Source organism: Cervus elaphus, chromosome X (assembly GCF_910594005.1).
Source record: "Cervus elaphus chromosome X, mCerEla1.1, whole genome shotgun sequence".
NCBI lineage: Eukaryota > Metazoa > Chordata > Mammalia > Artiodactyla > Cervidae > Cervus > Cervus elaphus.
In genome coordinates this window covers 155,843,732-155,867,196 of record NC_057848.1, presented here as the reverse complement: position 1 = coordinate 155,867,196, position 23,465 = coordinate 155,843,732, and the positions used below count along the sequence as shown (strand labels likewise).

The window sequence follows — 23,465 nt, the reverse complement described above, 5'->3', positions numbered from 1 at the left end:
CAAAATTGTCACTGAAAAGGTAATTAATTCACCATAATCTGTGACAATTAGATGAAATAAGTTAAACTGTACTCAGATTTGAAATTTGTTACATGCTCTGTGAAAGGGTAAACTATAGGCCGTAATAGAGGCAAAACTAAAGTGTGTGCAAAGTACAGGCAGGAAGGCTCACCTATAATGGTGGCCTCAGAAGCCAGGACACACCCAAGACTCCATCTCACTGGGCTTTAGTGTTCATACTGACACCAGGTTAGATCTCTCAATTCTTTTCCATCCCTGACATAAAACCTTGCCTACACAAGTACTGCAAACCCTTGTATGTTTTGTTTTTTAAAAATCTAATTTAGATTTAATTTTTTAAATCTAATCTAATTTAAAAATCAATTTTTTTCACTGTTAATCTCTTACACGGGAGCCCATTTCATTCTTCAAAAAAAAAAAAAAACTCCCTGTTTGGTACCATTTTACAAGCCCTAATGAGAGAAGAGATCTGGGTGATAATCATCAGTGGCTAATATTCAAAAATAAAAAGAACCAGACATGAGCTTCCAAATACACTGTCCACCACCACCTACAAAGAAGCTTTTTACCCCTACCCCCAAAAACCTCTCAAATCTGAATCTAATCAAGGCCCTAGATCTAATTACCAGTTTATATGACAACAAAGTAAAGGACGCAGCAGAGATGAAATCAGCAAAAGGCAGGCTGTGGGGAACTAATGGACAAAGGACCCCACTTTCTTCAACAAAAAGGTGACATGGAGGAAGAACCTAGAGATCCAGAGACCTGAGACATACCAACCAATCACATTGTATGTACTTTCTCTAGGTGCAGATTCAAGCACACAAATTGTGTTAAATAATAGAGGAGTATTAGGAGAAAGTGAACACTGACCATATAGGCAATTATTTTGAGGAATTACAACTATTATTATTACTATTAGGAGTGATAACAGTATTTAAGATATCCTTTTATTGACACATATTGAAATTTTTATGGATGAAATTATATATCTGGGGTTTGCTTCAAAATTATATGAGGGAGGATTGCGGAGTGGTATAATTACAATAAGCTGGCCACCGCCTGCTAACTGCTGGAGCTGGGTGACAGGTACGCAAGGGTTCATCATACTATTCTCTCAATTTGTGTATGTTAGAAAATTTCTATAATAAAGAGTTGATAAAAATCTTTTTGAAAAGGCACCTTTAAAGTTTCATAAATTCTATGAAAGGTAAAGATGCCTTCAAATTAAATACACAGCAGAAAGTTTCTGCTACTACCTGACAATTAATTTTCTTATTCAAGATAAAATGTTTAAATCAACAACATATCAACCAGTACAATTGCTGCAACTCTTTCCTTAATAGATTAGATTACCCTGAATAAAGATTGAAAGTTTACAGATTTTCATAACCAACCACCTATACAAAAATACATCGGGGTAGGACTTCTCTGGCGGTCCAGCGGTTAAGACTCCCTGCTTTCACTGCAAGGGGCACAGGTTCGATCTCTAGTCAGGGAAGTTCTGTGTGCCAAGTGGAGTGGCAAAAAAAAAAAAAAAAATCGGGGTTAAAGAAAAGCAAGTTCAAGCAATTTGCATCTGTCATTCGAAGCTAAAAACGCAGAGTCAGAAAGGATTCAGCAAGCATTTACTGAACACCTACTATGTGTCAAGCTGTCTTGGCACACTTCCTTATAAATATAATGCAATGTTTCTTCAATTGCACTCATCCATTGGTTGACAAAACTCAACTGAGTAACTATCCCTAAAAACATTCTAGAAGTAGAAATGTGAAGAGTACAAATTTCAAATGAGTTTCTGTACATACAGGTGTGTGTCTGTACATAACAAAGAGATGTATAAGGATACATGATCACAAAGTTTTCTTCATATATACCAGAATACAGGTTTTACCTATCTTTTATATATATATATATATATACACACACACACACTTAAAAAAAACCTCTCCTAATGTCTACTAGCATTTTAATTGAGAAGACTTTTATATGATGTCACTAGGGTCCCTAAAAATCACCAAAATGGTATGAAACATTATGAGTTTGACTTTCCCCCAGAACCATGTATTAATTATGCAATCTCTGTGAAAACTAACTGGTCTAACAAAGACCTTTATTAACTACAGCTCAGCTCATACCAGAGTAAAAAGCTAGATATCTTTTTCCCCCCCAAAGCTAGATATCTTTTGTGCATTAACTCCATTTGTCTTTCTCAGTTCTACGATAAAAGTAAATATGCATGTATTATAGCTATACAAGATATTGTCCCTGGGGGAAACTGCACAAAGGGTTCATGGGACCTCCTTGTACCGTGGGGGTTTTTTGGCAACTTCCTATGACCCTACAATTATTTCAAAACAAAACGATTTTTCTTTTGTGAAGTAAAGTACACTGAAACTAAGTCCATTCCCTGAAGATAGAGAATAAGCAGATTCACTCTAAAACCAAAGTTTCAATGTAGACAAATCCTACCAGTATACATAATCTCTGCATGTGATCTGATCTAATTATATATTTTACCATCTCAGTGTAAAGAGCTACTGAACAGCCTGTCAGAACACTGAGAGATGGTATTTCTCTTTCAGGGGATGATCTCAATTTAGCAAGCCCTAGGGACATGATAATCCCATCTGCTTTCCTCTGAAGCCCTTCAAGACCACCACCGTCCCTACCTCCCTCTGGGGCTGGGCCCTCTCTGCCTGTGTGGCTCACTGTCCCTCACACACCTGGCTAGCTGAGCACCTGCGCTACTTTTCTCAACTGCCGCTGGTCTGTGCACCCTCTTTCCTCAGTGCGAGCTGACTGAAGACAGGGGCCCTAACTGATCTGTCTCTGTATGTCTTCAGTGCCTTGTACAGCATCTTAGTAACAAGAGGGGCTAAATAAAAGTTGAATGAATGAAGAATAGAAGACAAGAAGGAAGGATGGATGGATGGATATGGACAGCCAGAGAGATGGGGAGAAAGGCCCTCTTCTCCTTAACTGCACATACAGGAAGATTACAAAAGCCATGCATTTCTTTCACAAGCATCCATCCTTGTTAGGAAACCAGGCCTCTCTGGAGGCCCCAACCCCCTCACCAGGGACAGATCCTGTGAAAACTAAACATGGCTGCTGGAATTATTAGGCTGTCCTAGGCCTGAAATGGCAGACTTCTAAGGGAGTGCTGGGGACAGCAGTCTCTCTGAGAGAAACAGCCTTTCTGAGCATGTGAGGAAAGGCTAAGAGATGGGGGAAACCATTCCACTCCGTCTCCTAACCTCCTGCCTCAGAAATTCCAGCACCATGTGCTTTAAGCTGAGGAGTCAAGCAGGGTCAAATGTCCACATTATTGACTTGGAGGAAGAGGAGACGGTTTATTGCAACAGTTCCAAAAACACAGGAGGCATTACTTTTCTGAGCTCCAGCTCTGGTCAAGAGGTCAAGGTTCTCCCAAAGATGCGGTCCAATACCTCTCCAGATCTCCTTTTCTGCATCAGTAGAGGAATCTCAAAGTAATTTCCAAATGTAGAGAGAATGCTTCAGTGAGCACAGTACCAACTGCTGTGTAAATAGCCTCAACATACTAATAGTCTATGTCCCAAGAGTTAATCATGATTAACAATGAAGGTGACTATTTATAGAGGGTCTTCTATAGGTGAGGTGGTTTGTATACATTCTTGCTATTGGAACTCATAACACACTTACCCATAGAAATAATGGTATGATGACCTGATTTGGTCTTCCCTCCAAGAAAGCCCATCTAATGCACAATATCCCTGAGATATAGTATTGTTATTACAGGACCCAATCACAACACTAATTCAGTGTCTGAAAGGAGAAGCACAGCACTAAGAATTCCTGTGTGCAATTTGGAAGCCATAGCAAATGCCACTCTCATGGGGTCAAGGACACTTCCTGCTGTCCTGCCCATACTCATCAGCTGGCCTATGTTAACAGAGAATTTCCTTATCCCAAACCAGAGAACGTAGGAGTCTTAAGATGCTTCCTTTGCTCCCAAATCAGCTCCTCTCCTTCCTATCACAGATCCCAGGATGGAATGAGGTTCAGGGGTAGGGGCCCCAGTCTTTGGACACCACTGAGCCGATCAGCCAGTGCCAGTGAAATACCAAGTGAAGGAGGTGGCCCTAGCATGACTCCAGAAATGGCTTTACCTCCACACTGGGGATGTGCCCGGTCATGCCACTGGTTGAATAAAAAGAGACACAGCTAAGTGGGAAATACCACTCAAGTCAGACTTTTCCAAATGGAAAAGAAAGCAATTTAAGAATTATTTTGACAGGACTGACCTGTCCTCTTCTTGTTAGGCAGGAATGTCTGCAGCCCCCGCCAGTGCCAAAGCGCAGGGACACAGTCGCGCCTCTACGACACTCACACGCACGACTGTGGCTCGAGACGGCACAAGAGGTACACAAACGCTCACATAAGGAAGTTGGGTTAGCGACTGGGAGAACAAAGCTCCCCGGGCCTGACCTTTTGCTCCGTGAGCTGGAAAGGGCAGCAGAGAAGCTGGAGGGAGGAGAGCTTCAGGCCCTGGAGAGAAAAAGACCTGGAGTTCGTTCTCACCATCGCAGTAGGACACGCATGCTCACCTGACGTGGGGCTGGACCCTCTGCTGGCCTGGCCCACATGTGTCCTGAACATCATCCTTCTCCCCACCAATGATGTGTATATGTGTGCCATTTTCTCTAAGGTCCTCAAGAGATGCTGTGAAATATCAATAATCTCATTTGATTCATCTTAAAAATAATTATCAACTTGCAGGGAGTAACAATTGAGAAGTATACAGAGGTACAGCAACCTGGGCCATCCATGGGGGAGTGGGAAGGTCAACAGTCACCTATCCAAAGACATTAATAGTGTGCGTCTGTGCATGTCACACACTTACAGTGATACACCTACTAAAGCATGGTGGGTTAAGGCAGCAGAGCCAGGAAAATACTCATGAGCTTCTGTCACAGTCGCTCAGCACAGGCCATGGAACAGAGGGGAGGCTAGAGTGGCACCCGTGGGTGCCCCTATCCCCTCCTGTGTGGTGGGAGGACTTCCTTACTTGACTTGGAGAGCTGATCATCCTGGGAAATGCCGAGGTCATCCGACTCCCCTGACAGCTCCTTGATGAAGTTGGAAGGAAACATTCCAGTCTTTCCATTGAGAACACCTTCCCACCATCCTTCTTCTACCTGCACACATGTGAACAGAAGAACAGAGGCAAGACTCAGGTTAGACATGGTGTTTCCCAGTTTTTTGTCCCATCTGTATAGGGCCAAGTGCAAAGCCCATGCAGGAAGAGTTGTGGGATCCAAAGCTTCCAAGGGAACAGGGAATGAGACGGCAGACCTCACAGAGCCTCGAGATTCAGGCACAGGAAGGGGTTTAACCTAGGGACCATAAATGCAAGTGGAAAAGAATTAACACTTCATTTTCACTAACCTCCAACTAAAATTTGTCATTTCCTTTGATTGGGAATATAGGTAACATACCAGACTAAGAGAAGAACCTGTGATTTGACACCAACCAAATAATATTTTCATATCCCATCACAGATACTGTGGGTATTTCAAGATATTGTTTGCACTCATCACTACTTTGAAGTGGCTAGGGACACAGGACTGTACAGGACATGTTCTTTTTTTTCCCCTCAAGAAGGTGACAATCAATCAAGGTAGAGGGCATGTGGTTTAAAGATGGCAGAGGGTGAGAGTGACCAAAACCTAGCAAATGCAAGGTAAAGAGATAAGAAAACACCATGACCTAGCACAAACCAAATGTGTTACACAAAGCTGAGCTCATTGAGATCTGGGACGCTAAAGGGAGACTTGGAGAAAAAAAAGGAATCAAAGTTAAGGCTGGCCTTAAAGAGTAGAAATATCAGGTATAAGTAGGGGAAGGTAAGTGCGAGATATTCAGGGGGACGCTGACGGAGCCTCAGAATGGAGACAACCAGAATGGCATTTAGGGCACGTGTTAGGGAACTCCTGGGGTATCTAGACTCACAGAGTGGACATTACATCTGCGTGATCACAGAATCTTCAGGAAAGAATCCAGACAATAGCACTTATGCATGACTGTCCCTATTCAAGACCAAATCACAGCGTTTAACAGCATTTCCGCTGAACTCATTCCATGTTTCTATGTCAACTCTACTGATACATATTATTCTTTCAAGGAGCTTTTTATAGGATTAGAATGGTTAGGAAGCTTTGTCATAACCCTGAATATAAACAGTTGCACGGGGTCCTTTGTGTTTGTCCTGAATAAGGAACCATAAAATGACCTTCTTTCTCCCAGAAATCGCAGGCCAGGAGGGAGAGACTAAGGGCACGGACCGCAAATGAGCAGCTCCTGTCGCCATCCCCAACAGCGCAGGGCAGCTGGGCCAATTCTGTTTGATTCACTTTGACAGTATCTAAAATGCTCCCGTTTCAGTAATAAGCGGCTCCAGCTCGAGATCCCTGAAGGAAGTGCTCCTGATGTGTGGGCTCAGCAGGCTGCCTGCTGGGAAAACAGGGGTGTCTTCACCTCACCACACCCCCATATGCCCGCAGCTCTGTCACAGCACAGTCTGAAAGGAGTGGCCAAAAGGGAACTGACAGACGCCTATCATTAGCCTTGCAGCGCACAGAGGAGCAGACAATCAAACCACTGCTCATCGCCCAGGGGGGTACACTTCCCATTACAGGCGCCATGGAGGGCGTGTCTGTACCCAGCAGCAGAGAGAGCTGCTCAGTGCTATTTCCTCCTACAGACTACTGCTCTGGTTGCGAGATTCAGGCTGGAGATAGGAGACAAATGATCCACACCCTCACATGATCCCTCTTCAGCGATATTCCAGTTCAACTTCCAGCAGCAAGATGAGGACACTGAAGCCCATGAGGATTACAGTCATTCATGAATGGTCGGATGGATAAATGAATGGATGGCAGGGAAATCAACCAGGAGAAATCCTCCATGGGGGCCTATGAAGCCCTGATTCCTCCACAAAAGGAATTTTCCCTTCTGTGAGGAGCAAAAGGGACCAGGAGACCCTGACTATACTGCCCGCTGTTCTTAATTAGGTAACACCACACTCAGACCTGTGTGCCCCTCCCAATTTCACCAATATTTAATGAGCACCTATTTTGCATTGCCCTAGGACCTTGGGACAAATTCATCAGTGAATAAAACAAAGATTCCATCCTTGAGAATCTTCTACAACAAGAGTGGAACATGCACAATCTGCACACCACCTGCTTAGAAATCAGGTTGCTTATGCTTATGTTTCTATATTTAAAGAGAGAAAGAAATGCATCTGTTTGTAATAAAGTAAGGATTATGGATGTTACCAAGGGCTTATGATTTCTTTCCCAAAGAAAGTATTCAAGTGGGACAGACACCAACCTTCTCTGCACCAACACACACATATCAGCAGGCTTCTGCAGGCCTGGGCTTCTAGGCTGAGAACAAACCTTTGTCCCTCCGATACCAACCCTACCAGCTCTGGAGCCCATGGCTGTGTCCCAGAGCTGGGAGCAGGGCAACTTTACATGGCAGTGTTTGGGAAAGAAAGATGCAATAAAACCACTTAGACCATTGTGTCTGTGGGCCCTGCAGTTCGTAAGTCTTCACAGTCACCAGCATTTAAGTGGGTTCAAGGCCCACAGAAGTAGTTTTCAGCTCTTAGCCCTGTTGCAAGTTGCAGAAGAAGCTGGGAGACTTATACCTCCATCTCCAGCTCCCCAACTCATACAAACATTATCAACATTTTCAAGGCACTGAAGGGGATGCCTGGGAATACAGAGGTGACCCCAGTTACTCAGAACACAGGTGCACCAATTTTACTGCATGTTGCTTCACTGTACCTCACAGATACTGCATTTTTTTCAAACTGAAGGTGTGTGGCAAACCTGTCTCAAGCAAATCTATCGACACCATTTTCCCAACGGTATTTGCTCACTTTGTATCTCTGTGTGACATTTTGGTAATTTTTGAATATTTCAAACTTTTTCAGTAGTATCATATTTGTTATACTGATCTCTGGTGATCTTTGATGTTACTACTATGACCCAAAAGCTCACATGATGGTGAGCATTTTTTTTTTTAGCAATTTATACATCATACTATTTCATACTTAATAGACTATAGGATAGTATAAACATAACTTTCATATGTACTGCAAATTAAAAAATTACTGTAACTCACTTTATTGCAATATTTGCTTAGTGCAGTGGTCTAGAACCCAACCTGCAATGTCTCTGAGATATGCCTGTAGTTCCTACATCACTGTTGAAGTTTTCCCTCTCAACTCTACCAAGGAGGGGAACAACAGATTCACCAAGTCTAAAATCTACTTCAGGGTACAAGCAGCAAGACAGGAAAGGTCCGTTTAAGGGTTGCTATAGCTTTTCACATCCATTTGCCCTTTGCTACCCAAACCTCAGTCAGAAGTACACCAGAGGGGACTTTCCTGGTGGTCTAGTGGCTAAGACTCTGTGCTTCCAATGTATGAGGCCCGGGTCAGGGAACTAGATCCCACATGCCACAGCTAAGAGTTTGCATGCTGCAACTAAGATCCTGCATGCCACAACGAAGACTGAAGATCCCAGTGCCACAACTAAGACATGGTGCAGCCAAATAAATAAATTTTTTTAAAAAAGCCCACTGGAGAGGTGAGTGTGAAAAAGGGAAGCATGGGGGAGGGCGAGGCTCACAGGCAAATGGGTACTTGTGTTTCATTGTTTCAAGAGCTGTTTTGCCATTCTTTCCAGAAAGAAACATGGATAAGTCAAGCTCTAAGGAAAGGCCCACATTTCAAGATCACTCAAATTTTCATCAAAATTTATTCATACTTGGTAGGTTCTAGGTTTCTGGGAGTGTATCCATTTCTTCTAGCTTGGCCAATGTGTTGGCATATAATTGCTCATAACAGTCTCTTATGATCATCTATAGTTCTGTGGTATCAGCTGTAACTTCTCTTTCACTTCTGATTTATTTATTGAGTTCTTTTTTCTGGGTGAGTCTAGCTAAAGAGCTGTTTTATCTTTCCAAAAAACCAGGTCTGAGTTCCATTGATCTTCTCTATTGTCTTTTTAGACTCTACTTCATTTATTTCTGGTGATCTTTGTTATTTCTTTTCTTCTACTAACTCTGGAAATAGTTTATGCTTTTTCTTGTTCCTTGAAGGCATTATGCTAAGTGAAATAAGAGAAGCAATGCAAAGCACAGTGAATATAATTAATAACACTGTATTGTGTGTTTGAAAATTGCTAGGAGAGTAGATCTTAAATGTTTTCACCACAAGAAAAATACTGTAATTATGTGTAGTAATGGATGTTAACTAAACTTACTGGAGACATCATTTTGCAATATATACATATATCAAATCATTTTGCTATACACCTAACATTAGTACAATTATATGTCAATCATGTCTCAATTTTAAAAATATATTCAGAAATAATTAAATGAGAATTTCAATAACAGTCATTTCTCCTACCTATGAGAGGTAGGGGGAAATATTTTAGAAAAAATTTTAAGCTAGAAAAGCATCAAGATACTTTTTTAAAAGTTTTAAAATTGAGATATAATTCATTTAAATGTACAGATCTTAATGGTACAAGTCAAACAGTTGTGGTAAGTGCATGCATACACCCATGTAACCCATACTTCTATTAACATACAGAGCATTTCTATCGCTCCAAAAAATTTCTTTGTGTTCCTTCCCAGTCAATCTACCTCCAAACAAACATTAATCTGATTTCTATCACCTATGATTGGTTTTGCCTTTTCTAAGAACTTTACGTAAATGTGCTAAGACATGGTTTTATCTTTTGAATGCTGTTGAAAAAAATACAAATTGTTTCTGGAAACATTTTTTCTATTTGTGGAATTGGTGGGAAAAAATATTTTTGAGGGAACCACTTTCTGAAGCCATAAATACCTATATTATTTTCTATTTTCATTGCTTTAAATAACCATACTTGTTGATCTGGGGACATGGAAAGCTGGTTGTGCCAACTATAAACAAGTGTTATCTAGGTTCTAAATGCCCAAGTCAATATTTTCCCCAAATTGCTACGTCTCTTTGTCTGATTACCTCTCCGGGCAGGACCATACCGAGAAGAAGTTGATTTTTATCCCCTCCCCTTATTCTTCTGAGGACAAGCCTATTCCACATGAGAGGGGTCCCTCAAAAGAAAAACCTATAGGGTAATGACTTAAGAAAATATGATACACATTTAAGACTTAAGCAAACACTGTTCAATGAGAGAGAGCAATATATCCACGATTTTCCTGACAGTGGCAAGGGTTTCTGGTACGGCTCTTACAGACATCTTCAGCAATGCTTGAAAGTCCTGTCCTTCAAAACAGCTACATATCAGATCCTGTTAACAGCTGAGCAACTTCAGTCAAGTTACTTAACCTCTCTGAGCCTCAGTTTCCTCAGCTACAAAATAAAAATACTGGTCACACCTTCAAGACAGTGATTTCTGTGATGACTAAATGAAATATGATGTATGAAGGTACTAGAACAGTGCCCTGGAATGTGGTAAATACCCTATAAACATCAGCTTCCCCATCCCACCCCACTGCCCTTCTCTGTAAGTGTAGAATGAAGGGTGGGGAACCTCTTGCTGGGGGAGCAGGGGCAAGTCTGGCTCTTACTTTTGTAAAAAAAAAACACACACACACACAAACTGGCTACAGGTTAGTCTACAGGCTAGTCTAGACTGCATTGACCAGACCGCCCCACTCCAGACAGAAATGTCATAACTGTGTACTTAAAAATGCCTACCAGGGATTTAGCCTGCTAGCTTTCCTTCTGGAAAGTGAAGTCCCATTAACTTCACAAGACCTTTGTCCTCCCTGCAGACCACTGACTGCTCCCTAGTCAGGAGGCAGAAGCACTTTCCTGAGTGACCTTCACTTTGCCAGCACCCCCTCATCCCTGGACTGCCCCACACTCTCCATTTCTCCTCTGGCCATGCTGCAGAGACCCATCCAGGCTGAGCTGGTAACTTCGGGCAGAAGTGCTGTTCCCCTCACCAAGGGTCAAGGCCATGTCCACCCAGACCTGCTTCAGTTCACTGCTCTTCCTGCCAGCACACAATATGGTTAAAGAGTACAAAGTACGTAGGTTTGAAGACAAAAGGCTAGTGGTGAGAAGGAATATGATTATAATTTGAACATTTAAAAACATGGTGCCAAATTAGGTATAGAAAAGACAACTAAAAGTTTGGGAGGTGAGGGAGTGTGGAATTTTAGAAGAATTATTAACCCTCATTGCTTCCCTTAAGTTGTCCCCAATCCACTTCAAAGAAACCAGTGGTGGGACTTCCCTGGTGGTCCAATATTTAAGACTCCATGCTTCCAATGCAAGGGGCCCAGGTTCGATCCTTGGTTGGGGAACTAGGATCCTACATGCCACGTAGTGTAGCACTCCTACTTCCAAAAAGTTTAAAGAAACCAGTGGGAATAGTAGAGGATGCATCATGGATGCAGAGAAGGTGGAGCTCAAACCAACAAACACATAGTTTAGGAAAACACCCTGGCCCTAAGAGGCAGATGAATATACATTTTTATATTTTTAAACTAAGATTACATGTTAAGATAAACGTATATCATTTTTTAGGATTCTCTACCTGCTTCAACTGTTCTCAGGAACTGGTCCATATATTCAAAATCCTCCTAGGAATTATCTCTTGGAGGCAGGGGGGCAGTAGGGGCATGTGTGTGTATAGCTTTGTAACACTATAGAATTAATCTATGAATCAATTTATCAATAAAAATACAATCTATATGCACACACACAATACGTTATCTTTCTCCTGACAAACAGATTGACACTATAGTATTGCAAAGCTGTTACTATGGTCTTATCACAATCTGCTCCTGTGATTTAAGGGATTTTGTTTATTTGGGATTTTTATTTTGTTTCTAGTCTTCAGTGGCATTAGACAGTAGCAACCTACTGGCATTTATATAACATCTATTATAAGAGAAAAGGACAGACTTTATACGATATAGGGATAATGGCCCAGAATCTGCAATATTAGAATAAACTTCAAAAGTAGGGAAATTAACTTTTGGTGATATAATTTAAAAATATGGATTAAAAGGTAAACGTTTATGCTTTGTTTTACAGAAATAGCAGAGGCTACCCAGTTAGTTTTCCTTTTTTCTACTTGAGGGAAGCGCAGGACAAAGCCTAGGACTCAACGGGCATGGATGGTAAAGAGGCTGGGCCCACAGAGGTTGGTGAAGTTCTTCTTTCAGGCAAGGAGAACACCAGCCCTGCAATCATTCCTCTCCCTTAGTGACCCTCACTCGGTTCCCCTGCAGTCAACAGACACATGTGAATCAGCAATAATTTCAGAAATTTATTAAGAACTTTTATCTTGATTTGTATTTCTTACAGTATTATTACAACATTTAAGGGAAAACCATCTTCTATGGCAGAACCACTTTCAATTCTGGGGCTCTTTCTGTCTTCAGTCACATGCATTGAGATAGATTTCAGACAATTATATTCAACTATTCCTAGTGAATGCAATTTTGTGACTTATCTATTCATTTATTTTGAAAAAAAACTTTTCATACTTCCATGTATTCATTTACTTATTCAGCAAGCATTTATTAAAGTATGTGTTAGGTTTCAGGCACTATTCCATGTACTATGAATATAAAGATAGATAAAAACCAGATCCCAGCTGTTGAAAAGCTCTCAGGTTAGTGGAATAGAACAGATAATTACAACACACAGTATTGTAATAAATATAAAGGCCTCTGTATTTACCATCTTAAAGGCTTCACAATCTTCTAGCTGGATAATATACCTTAATTCACATAACTATTCCCTTTCTTGATGATTTTTTCATTATCACAAGCATTGCTGCAATTAACATGTTTAACATAATTTTTTTCTGTAACCATTTTCCATGAATAAATTTCTAGGAGTAAGACTACTGAATCAAGGGTATTAATTCAGATTTTTATAGCTCTTGATGCACCTTGCTAAATAGCATCAAACAAGGATCATAAAGATATGCAAAGTCACCAGTTTTTCTAATCACTACCAAGTCTTACCACTCTCACACTTTTTTAGGATTTTCAAAAGGAGGTACCCAATCAAATTGTCTTAATTTGATTATTTAATTAGTAGCAGGTTAGAACACTTCCTCATGGTTCAGATTTTTATTTTCACTTGTGGGATGTGTGTTTATAGCAGATCTATCCTTTATCATTGTTATAATAGGTTCCTAATGTATTTTCATATGTTACATAAATAAAATTTTTTCAAATTTTTTCCTGTTTGTTGTCCTCTTTGTTTAGCTAACCTCACTTCAAATCATACCAAAATTTTAACTCTTTTTTTTATTATTATTAGTCACAACCGTTTATTTTTTCCCCCTAGAATTTCTTCCCTGGTTTCAGTCTTAAGAACTGTGCCCTTCTACCATTGGCACAAATGTTCTACTCTGCTGTCCATTCATTTGGCACTCATTCAGCTTTCAACAAATGTCTCCTATATGTTGTGCTTGGCACCAGGAATAAAACATGATGAATGACATACTAATTCAAATTATCCAAAACTGGGAAACTGGCAAAAAGCGAGTTACTGCATGTCCTCCCACACTGGGAACCTCACTGATTGATTCTCTAGGGACAAGTATCTTTGACACACTGTTACTTTTTATGAGGACAGTTTACAACTGCATTAGTGCAGATGCTAACTGCTAGAAGACCAAAAAACAAAGTGAATGAGTCTTGTCAGAGAACCATGAAAATAACCTTTGACCAGCAAAGAGAAAGAGATTCATCCCCTAGAAAAGATGACCTCAGAGGTCCCAGTCTCACTGCCCTGTAGGACGTAACGTAGTTTCACATCTAACTTAGCAATCTTACTCAAGCTTTTTTCTCTTTCAGTCATTTATAAACACTTTGCTCTTTCACCATTCTCTTTGAGTCAGCCTTACCATCTTGCAGATGCCCTCATTAATGAGTTAAATAAAGCTTTGATGCGTGCTTCCCTTTATGTTCATATGAGAGTCCAGAAATCTTGTCTGCTGGCATCAGCCCAGCCACTCCCACCCACGTCATACTTCACTTAACTTCCTCCTTGACTTCTGGCTTCCTAGTTTGTTTGTTTGTTTGTTTTATAAATCATGGGTTTTTGTAACATCGAATGGTATGCAGGAAATGAAAGCAATTGGAAAACTATCACTATACACAGATACACATGTTGAATCAGGATGAATGATCAGATTCTAAGTGCGAAGCCCAGGATGCCCCCGGCCTGAGGGAGTAGAGCCCCAAAATCCCGTGCCGGGGTCTGGTGGGACACCTCACCAGCAGGGCTGGCTGCAAGCAGCTGGGACCACACAGGGACAAGGTAATGTAGGGCAGTGAGAGAAGAAAGGTCTCCAGCCAGGTGAACCTAGCTTCAACCCTCAGCCCTGCCTCTTCTAGGGTCTCTCAAGCCTCTTTCTTTATCTATAAACTAAAGTGGTTATGAAGAGTCAATGGACCAATGTGTAAAGAACCTTGTCATGCCCATCACATACTAGGTCTTCTATCAGTGTCACTTGTTTCCTTCCTTCTGAATCCACAGTGCTCCCCATGACAAATACTGAATCCATCCTTTAAGGTGGACACGGTCACTCTGGATAGTGAGAGTCTATGAGCACTTGAAGCAGAAGAGGAAAGCTATGGTACTGGGTTGGTGTTGGCTAGCATGCAGTGAAGAAGACCACGGTTTTAAATGGTCCACATCTGCCCTCAGCGGGCTGGGAGGCACACCTCTCTAGAGGAATCTCTTCTGGAAGACTCAACCGGATGATGTCCCTGGTCTCTTGAGTCCTAACATCCCCCACAGCAAAGCCAACTAGCCACGGGTGGGTTCTGACAGTCCATGAGAGGCCCTGCACCCACCCGCCTGGCACACGTACCTCTCCCACCACCTCTATGATGTCGCCGACTTTCAGCTCAAGCTCGTCATCGTTCTGCGGCAGGTAGCTGAATGCCACCTGGCACCGGCGCCTCCGTCGCTCGCCTGCATTGGAAAAGGAAAATATTCAGATCCAGCTCTGGTCTCAAAAATTGATTTTAAAGAGAGGCATCCTAGGCATGCAGGCAAATTAAGCTGACTTGTCTCAAATATGCTCTCTGGGACATGGCTAGAGGCATGGCAGCTCTGGTCTCTGAGAGAGAGGCAGGAGAAAGCAGAGCAATGCTTCTCGGTCTTTGAAAAGCTGCTGGGTCAGAAAGGCATGGATATGAGAAACCGATCTGGTGGTGCAGAAGGCAAAAGCCCACCCCTGAAGCGCTGGAGCACAGTGTTGCCTTAAACGATTTTCCATGGACAGGGCTTTGTATTTGCTGCTGGTGACTTTTAATGAAAGCTGATGTGATACAGTGAAGGGAAAAGAATGGTCTGCTTCTAATGCTAGCGAGGCAGAGGAAATTCTTCCCAAATGTGCAAAGGAAAAGATAAAGTATTCTGGCCTTTCTCTCACTAATCATCACCCTTTTAACATGCTGGAACTCAGGCTGATAAGCAAAGGCTGATTAGATTTCAGCCTACTCTTGGTACCATTTCAAATGCCCCACAGGGGATCAGCAAATCCACTTCGGTCCTCTTCTCTCTGTCCCAGGGGATCCATTAGCAGGATCCCTGGCTGCTTACACAGAACCAATCCAGAAACATCAAGAGAAAAGCCAGGGCCACACTTTGCTTGACTGAAGGACACTCAAAGTCACAACATCTCACTCCCCCAGTGTGGTCCCACTGGGAGGTCCTGGTTCAAAGCTGTTCAAATACGGATGCAACTATCCACGCCACAGACATGCACTGTGGGGAGAGAGAACATGCACATGGTGTGTGTGATGGGGCTTACGGGGCAGAGACAGACAACAGAGGAGGCCCAAGCTGCAAAGAAGTGGACAGGAGAGGGGAACTGAGACCAGCACTGCTCCGAAGCTTATCGCTCAAGGCTGACCACCTCACCTCATTCCTTCCTGCTGCCACATGGCCTCGAACACCACAGGGATCAACGACTTCAAGGCAGCACATTTAGAAGTGCTTACATTATTTTTGGATACTGCTTACAGGGACTCCTTTTCTAATCTTCCCTGAAACAGCCAGTCCCCACAGGAGTGACCACTGGCCGCACTGAGACCCCCATGCAGTGTCATGTCATACAGAGGGGAGGCCTTGGCTACATCTGATGTGCTGATTGATATTTATCACAAGTCAGTGGCCTAGTTTTCTCTGTTCCATTTTTTTTTCTCCCAAACCTCACTAAGGAAGAACAGAGCTGAACAAAGTGAAGAGGGCAGAAGTTGAGAACCAGCATGTCACCTAACCATGACTTGGGTGATGACGCGAAAACACTCCACCCCCTTGTGAGAAACCACAAGCTTCCTGGTCTCCGTAAGAACCAACACACAGCTCTCAAGCTGGTTCCCAGGTGCTAAGTACACTGTCTGCGGACAGAGGAGGGCAGCCCCCAGCTCTCCTAGGAACAGAGGGCTCACCCAAATGGCTCTTCCTAGGTGGGAAGTCCAGAAGAGTCATCTTGAGGACAAAGAACTCCACTGCTGTGACTCCCTTGATGGAGCAGTGGTTAAGAATCTGTCTGCCAATGCAGGGGACACAGGTTCGATCCCTGGTCTGGGAAGATCCCACATGCTGCAGAGCAACTAAGCTCATATACCACAACTACTTGAGCCTGTGCTCTAGAGCCTGGGAGCCACAATTACTGAGCCCCATGCTACTAGAGCCCATGCTCCACAACAGGAGAACCCACCACAATGAGAAGCCCATGCACCACAACTAGAGAGTAACTCCTGCTCACCACAACTAGCAAAAAGCCCATGCAGCAACAAAGAGCCAGCAGAGCCAGAAATAAACAGAATTTAAAAATTTAAAAAAGAACTCCACTGCTTTCCCTGGCTTCCAACACAAAGGAAGGTGAGTCAAGCCCTCCGTAATACAGGATACAGATTTTCATTCGGGCCACGAGTCCAGATGACCGAGTGATCATGGCATCATCTCCTACTCCTACTCCCTGTGCCTCCACTGCCCCCATCTATACCCCGTAAGATGAGATTCTATAAATCTTTAAGAGCTATATTTGTTACATGTTATGTTCAAAACAAACTGCAGATACAAAACGGAGCATGAAACAAGTCAATATGACAAATGTCTGACACCTGACACTCATAACCACAGAGGTCACCTAAGTTCTGACCGAAGTGACTTTAAAATAACATCTGAAGACCTATTGCTAGCTGAAGTCATAAAACTCAGTTATATGTAAATTCATATCTTCACAGAATCCTTTGTAAAAAGTAGCATCTAACCCAATACTACATAAAGGGTGAAGGAGAGACAAGACTAACCCAGCAATCAGGACCTAGAACAGAATAGTATTTCTCTAGAACCAAATCTTTCCATCAGACATCTGTAGAGCCCTGCCTGGAATCAGAAAGAAAAGCACACTAACTAATCTCTCTCTGCCAGGCTACTCAATATTTCTTAAAAGCTTCTAAGGTTATTCAGCTGGTGGCACAAAGACCTATAAAGCACACTGCCAACATACAAGACCAAGAAAACTGAGCCTGAAACAACAACTCCCTCTGACACTGGGATTGTTCGTGATCTTTTCTAAAGCACCTCTGACACCCATCACCCTAATTCGCCCTACCAATCACAGCAGTGAAAAGGAAAAGAGCCAGAATGAGCAACCATCTCGGAAATGAAGCAGCTGGGGCTCAGTGACTTCCCCAAGGTCACCAAGCTAGCAAGAGGCAGTGTCTCCTTGCCCTGAGTTCAGAGCTCTCACTCCAATGCTGGATGAACCAATTCAGGTCACATCTCGGCCCAAGTTCTCTGCAATCTGTACTTAACTGCTTCGCACAACATTGCATAACACAGCCTGAGGGCTTCTCCACAGCTTTCTCATTACAGATAACTCCTCAACTCCTGCAAGGCTGCTTTCCATTCCTCAACTTCTGCAAATTACTGTTTCAATCTTGTTCGCCAGTTCCACCCAACCTAAAACTCAGCTCGGGGGGAATATTTGACATTAGGAGGCACTGTATCTCAGTCGCTTTGGTCCATATCAAATTAAAGGAAATTTAAGAATGTCATTGCCATGTTTTCCTTTCCCTGGCATTTCACTGATGTTTACTAGTTGGTCTTGACCTTCCTCAAAGAGGTATGCAGACAACAATGTCATCTCCTTTTAATAGCTAGTAGAAACTGGAGGGAAAAAAATGTATGACTTGCCCAAGGCTGTGGTTTGGAATCCTTTCGTTCAAGTTACCACCTTCACACACACAGCCTGGTCCACAGGCAAGTTTTAATACACTTCCACTGTGTGTGTGTTTTAACTCTTTATACATAATTGAAAGAAGTAATGAACACAAGTTTTATGAACATATAAGCAAAGGTACGGGGGCACATGGCTTACTAAAAAGTTATGACTAAGGCAGACTTCACAAGGCACACTTGACATGTCTCTACTTTACTGCCATATTATATGATGACCACAAAATCCAAATGTATGAATAGTGCTCATTTAGAGGAACACAGGCAAACACAGGTAGCAAGGCAGGTACCTTCAACTGCCTCATTAGATCTCATAACCACCTTCCATTCACGACCAGCTTTGCTTAATAGAATAGTAACAGCTAACATTTATTGAGCACTTACTGTGTGCCAGAGACTACTAAGCAATTCATATGCATTAGCCCATTTAATCCTCTCACTGAACCTTGAGGGTACATCCTGAATCTTCCCTTTTATAGACAAGAAGACCAAGTAGGCACACAGAGACTATTTTACCAGAGGTCTCTCACAGCTAGAATGTGCTAGAAGGGCCTGGGATTTTGAGTCAGGATATGCAATTCCAGAGACCGCCTCCCCTGTCTGACTGTTCTTAAGAATTCCCGTCCATGAGTCTTGAGATTGCAGAAAGGACTCATTGGACTAACATGGTACATGGTTAAGATGTGAAACCAGGAAGTGACAAACCACAAATCAGGAGCATTTCCTTACAGCTGCTGAGAACTGGGGCCCATATTTTAATGAAATAAAACTGGCTGGATGGTGAGGAAATGTCATATATTCACAGTCTCTAAAAATGAAATAGCAGAAACTACAAAAGGTGCCAAGACCAAGTGTCAAAAACAGCACACACATCTATATTTTAGGGCTTTCCGGGGTCTTATGACATGTGAAAACTTTACTAGGTCAGTTCATTCAATGACCACAAAAATATAACAACAAATAGTGCAGTGGTTGAAAAAAGCCTTTGGGTCAACTGAAAACTTTCAATACTCATACAGTTTATTTTTTTTATATGCCACATCCTCCTTGACAGAATGAGAGTATAACTACAGGGTTTAAATCACTTAATATTTTCAAGAAACTCACTAACTTAATCAAGGGAATCCTCACCACATGCCTAGAGAATGCAGCAGTATCCTGACACTGTTTTACAAAAGAGAAAACATTTATAAAATCAAAGAGAAACATCATAAGAAGCCCCTAATTCTTAGGGTCACTTCTGGCATTTTCTCCAGATAAGGCCTGGGGTCCACCTGTTTCAAAACTTTGGCATGCAGGGCAGACCAACAGAACTGTACTCTCTGAGGTTGAGTCCAGGGGCTTGCATTTAAACCTGACTCTGCAAATGACACCACCCACAAAAATCTAAACCTCAACAATGCATCAGAGCCACCAAATACAGGTGACCAAAGGAAAATACCTTGTGGGACCAAACACTCTCCCTTTGGAGGATGTTAACCAGTAGTTCCCAATCTTGGCTGTCCCCTGAAATCGCCTGTTTCATAGTTTCAAGTTTTATGAAACTTCCCATAACTTCCTAAACAACAGCCCCTAAGAAACTAGATCTCCAGAGAAAAATGACTTCTAGGGCTTCCAGGGCTGGAGCAAAGAAAAAGAAAGAAAGACTGGAATATGTGGCTATGACAAAATGAATGAAGCACTCTAAGCCTTGACGGGTAATTTCAAAAGGACACAAGGATAAGCTTGATGGGGCTTCTACTGGCCAAATATGGGACAATGACATCATGTACTGAAGAATTCATTCATTTCAAAAAAACTCATGAGTCCATCTTGATACATTAACTAGGTTCATAGCTAGATAGATGGGTAAGATTAGACAGGTAAGGATGGGCCATGAGGGCAAAGCTCTCCTTTACAAAAGAATGTCAACTAAATCATGTAGAAATGACAGGAACTGACAATCACTATCTTTTTTTTTTGCATTTATTTTTATTAGTTGGAGGCTAATTACAATGATAACCCTATATGCAAAACAGAAAAAGAGACACAGATGTACAGAACAGACTTTTAGACTCTGTGGGAGAAGGCAAGGGTGGGATGTTTCGAGAGAACAGCATCGAAACATGTATATTATCTAGGGTGCAACAGATCACCAGCCCAGGCTGGATGCATGAGACAAGTGCTCGGGGCTGGTGCACTGGGAAGACCCAGAGGGATTGGGTGAAGAGGGAGGTGGGAGGGGGGATCAGGATGGGGAATACATGTAAATCCATAGCTGATTCATGTCAATGTATGGCAAAAACCAATCACTATCTTATAACCATGATGGCAACAACTGATTCTGACAATAATCAATGGTCTCTAAAACCATGGGGTGAAATCTTGTTGGGGATTAGGATATCTAGAGAGTCTCAAAGTATTTCCCCCAAGATTCATTGATTACAAAAGGAAATAGTCCCCATAGTATGGAGGAACCTGGAAGACATGGTCTCAAAGTCCCTGTCATCAGTGATGAGACTAATTGACATCAGGTACTGCCTCCTTATGTGACATGCTAAGAAAGGCTTAAAATTGCCTACAGAATGCTCCCACCCAAAATGTTTAGATGAAATCTGACAGTGAAGAAACATGCAAATCCAAATCCCATAAATCCAAAACGAGGGACAGTTGACAAAAAGTGATCTGGTTTTATTTTTTAAAAATCTTTTCAAGTTCAATATCACATAAAACTTTTTAAAGGTTAGAGGACTGTTCTAGACTTTGAAACAGTAGAGATTTAACAACTAAATATAATGCAATTCTTAACTGGATTCAGGTTTTCTTTTAAATGTTATAAAGGACACTATTGGAAGAAATGGGGAAGTTTGGATATGGACTAATAATAGATAATAACACTACATTAATGCTACATTTCCTGAGTGTTAATTCTATTGCAATTACATAGGAGAAAGTGCTTGTTATGAAGTATTTAGGGATGAAGTATCTTGATATTTGTAATGTACTTTCAAATTGTTTAAGGAAAAAAATGAAAGATGTGCACATGTATGTGTATACACATGCATATAGACATATATGAATGCACACAAACATACAGTGAGAGAAAGACAGAAAGCCAATGTGGCAATGTTAACAAAAGGTGAATCTAAATGAATGTTCATTGTACTATTGTTACAACTTTCCTGTACATTTGAAATTTTTCTAAATAAAATATTTAGGCGGAAAAGAAAAAAAAAAAGGATGCCTGGGCCCCACCCACTCCTAGATTCTCTGAAGTCACTGGTCTGGGGTGCAGCCTGGGCATGTGAATTTCAGGAACTCCCCAGGTGATTCTAACATACAGCCAGGATCTAGAGACATCTAGACAGGTCAGTTGTCAAAAAATAAATGGGGGATTCCCTGGTGGTCCAGTGGATAAGAATCCATCTGCCAATGCAGGGGACACAGGTTCAATCTTTGGTCTGGGAAGACCCCACATGCACAGAGCAACTACGTCTACGCCCCACAACTACTGGCCCTATGTTCTAGCACCTGGAAGCCACAACAAGAGAATGCACAACAATGAGAAGCCCGTGCACCATGCTCGCCACAACTAGAGAAAAGCCCATGCAAAGCAATGAATACCCTGCACAACCAAAAATAAACTATTCTAAAAAATCAGTGGGACTCTTCCAGACCATGCTATTTAGGTCCCGTATTCAGTTTCTCCCAAAAGGACAAAAAAAATTCTACTTATTTGGCAATGTCATCCTAACACATAACCCAGGTGAATGCTGCACCTGGGTTTCTATTTCACAGGCCTTTGGGACCGTTGTACTAAGCAGTTTCTAGCTCTGGAAATGTGCTCCTGGGGGCCGGGGGATGGAAAAGAAGGTAGTCTCTGCTATAATTAATTAGTGAACACTGCCAGGGTTGCAGCAATTCCCCAAGTTACTGAGCAGCATTCCGGATTCTTGAAGAAGCTGTTTTGAGTCAGAAACATCAATTTACGCAAGGGGTCAGGTTTACAATTTCAGGACAGAAAAACAATACAAAGTGAAATGAAAGTGGAGAATCAGCCATTTTACTCAGGACACCCAGTGGATTCTGGGTGCAAGGGAAGAGAAAACTGAATGACTGACTTTGTGGACCCAGCATCAAACCCTGTCCTGGAAAAATTCCCATGCATCCCCGTTTCCAGTGGAATGTAACTCAGAGGAAGAGAAGGCTACATTAGAGGCTGATGGCATGCCAGGAGAAAAGAAACTCATGGGTCTTTCTTTACAAATTACTCTTGGCTGTGGCTGGACTGTTGCAGCAGAAATGTACAGTATTTAATCAACCAGCCCTGTTTGGTCCCTGGAGATGAGCCTGTTTGATTCTCAAAGGGATGTGTATAATCAACATCTTTGCATGGCAGAAAACAGAAAATCCAATTGCTTACTCCTTCAAAGGCAAGGTTCATCTGAAAAGAGTTTAGAGCTAAGCCAGTGCTCATTTGCTCCCAGGTCTCACCAGAATGCAGGAGGGAAGTGCAGAACTAAGAGGGAACCAGTGAGTAGGGCCTCTGGGCCATGGAGACAGGGTTGAGGGGTGAAGTCGAAAGTCACATAAGGAAAATCAACTGCATCTTGGCAGAGATGAAGGAAATAAACACCGACTAGGTAGCTGCTATGTGCCAAGAACCCTGCTAGGTATGTCATGTGTATCCCCTGAAGTCCTTGCACCAACACTATGAGGTTAGGGGTGTTGGCCCCATCTTGACGGATGGGCACAGAAAGCCTAGATGACTGTACGAGGCCCAAGAGTAAAATAAGCTGTGGTCTGCAGGCCTCTTCTTCCACCAACCCCAGATAATACCAGGAAGGCAGATCAGGAGTGTATTTCTGGGGGACTTTGTACACCAAGCAAAGGACTTTCATTTTGTGAGATCCTGCCCGGAGAAGTGACCAGAACGTGTGAGAAGGACAGTGATCTGGGGAGAAGTGCCTGGTACCAGGGGTATGCAGGACAGCTTGGGGGAAGGAATCTAAAAGCAAACAGAGAGCCCAACAGAACACAAAGAGAGAAAGTCTGAAAAACACACAGAATCAGATATGCAGGGAAGGAAAGGTAGATCCATAGTATCATCATCAGGTGATATGTCTCTGCTGACCCCTCTGGAGGCCAATGA

At 42.3% G+C, this 23,465-nt stretch overlaps 1 protein-coding gene across 4 annotated transcripts in view; it reads right to left on the bottom strand.

Annotated features, from left to right (window-relative positions):
- SH3KBP1 (SH3 domain containing kinase binding protein 1) overlaps positions 1 to 23,465 on the bottom strand; it is a 334,928-nt gene that overhangs the window by 155,836 nt on the left and 155,627 nt on the right. For all 4 annotated transcript variants that reach the window (XM_043896945.1, XM_043896942.1, XM_043896946.1 and 1 more), the window contains 2 exons: positions 14,949 to 15,052; positions 5,075 to 5,204 (listed from right to left, as the gene is read on the bottom strand). In XM_043896945.1, coding sequence (XP_043752880.1) covers positions 5,075 to 5,204; positions 14,949 to 15,052 — 234 coding nt within the window. The remainder of the gene's footprint in view (positions 1 to 5,074; positions 5,205 to 14,948; positions 15,053 to 23,465) is intronic.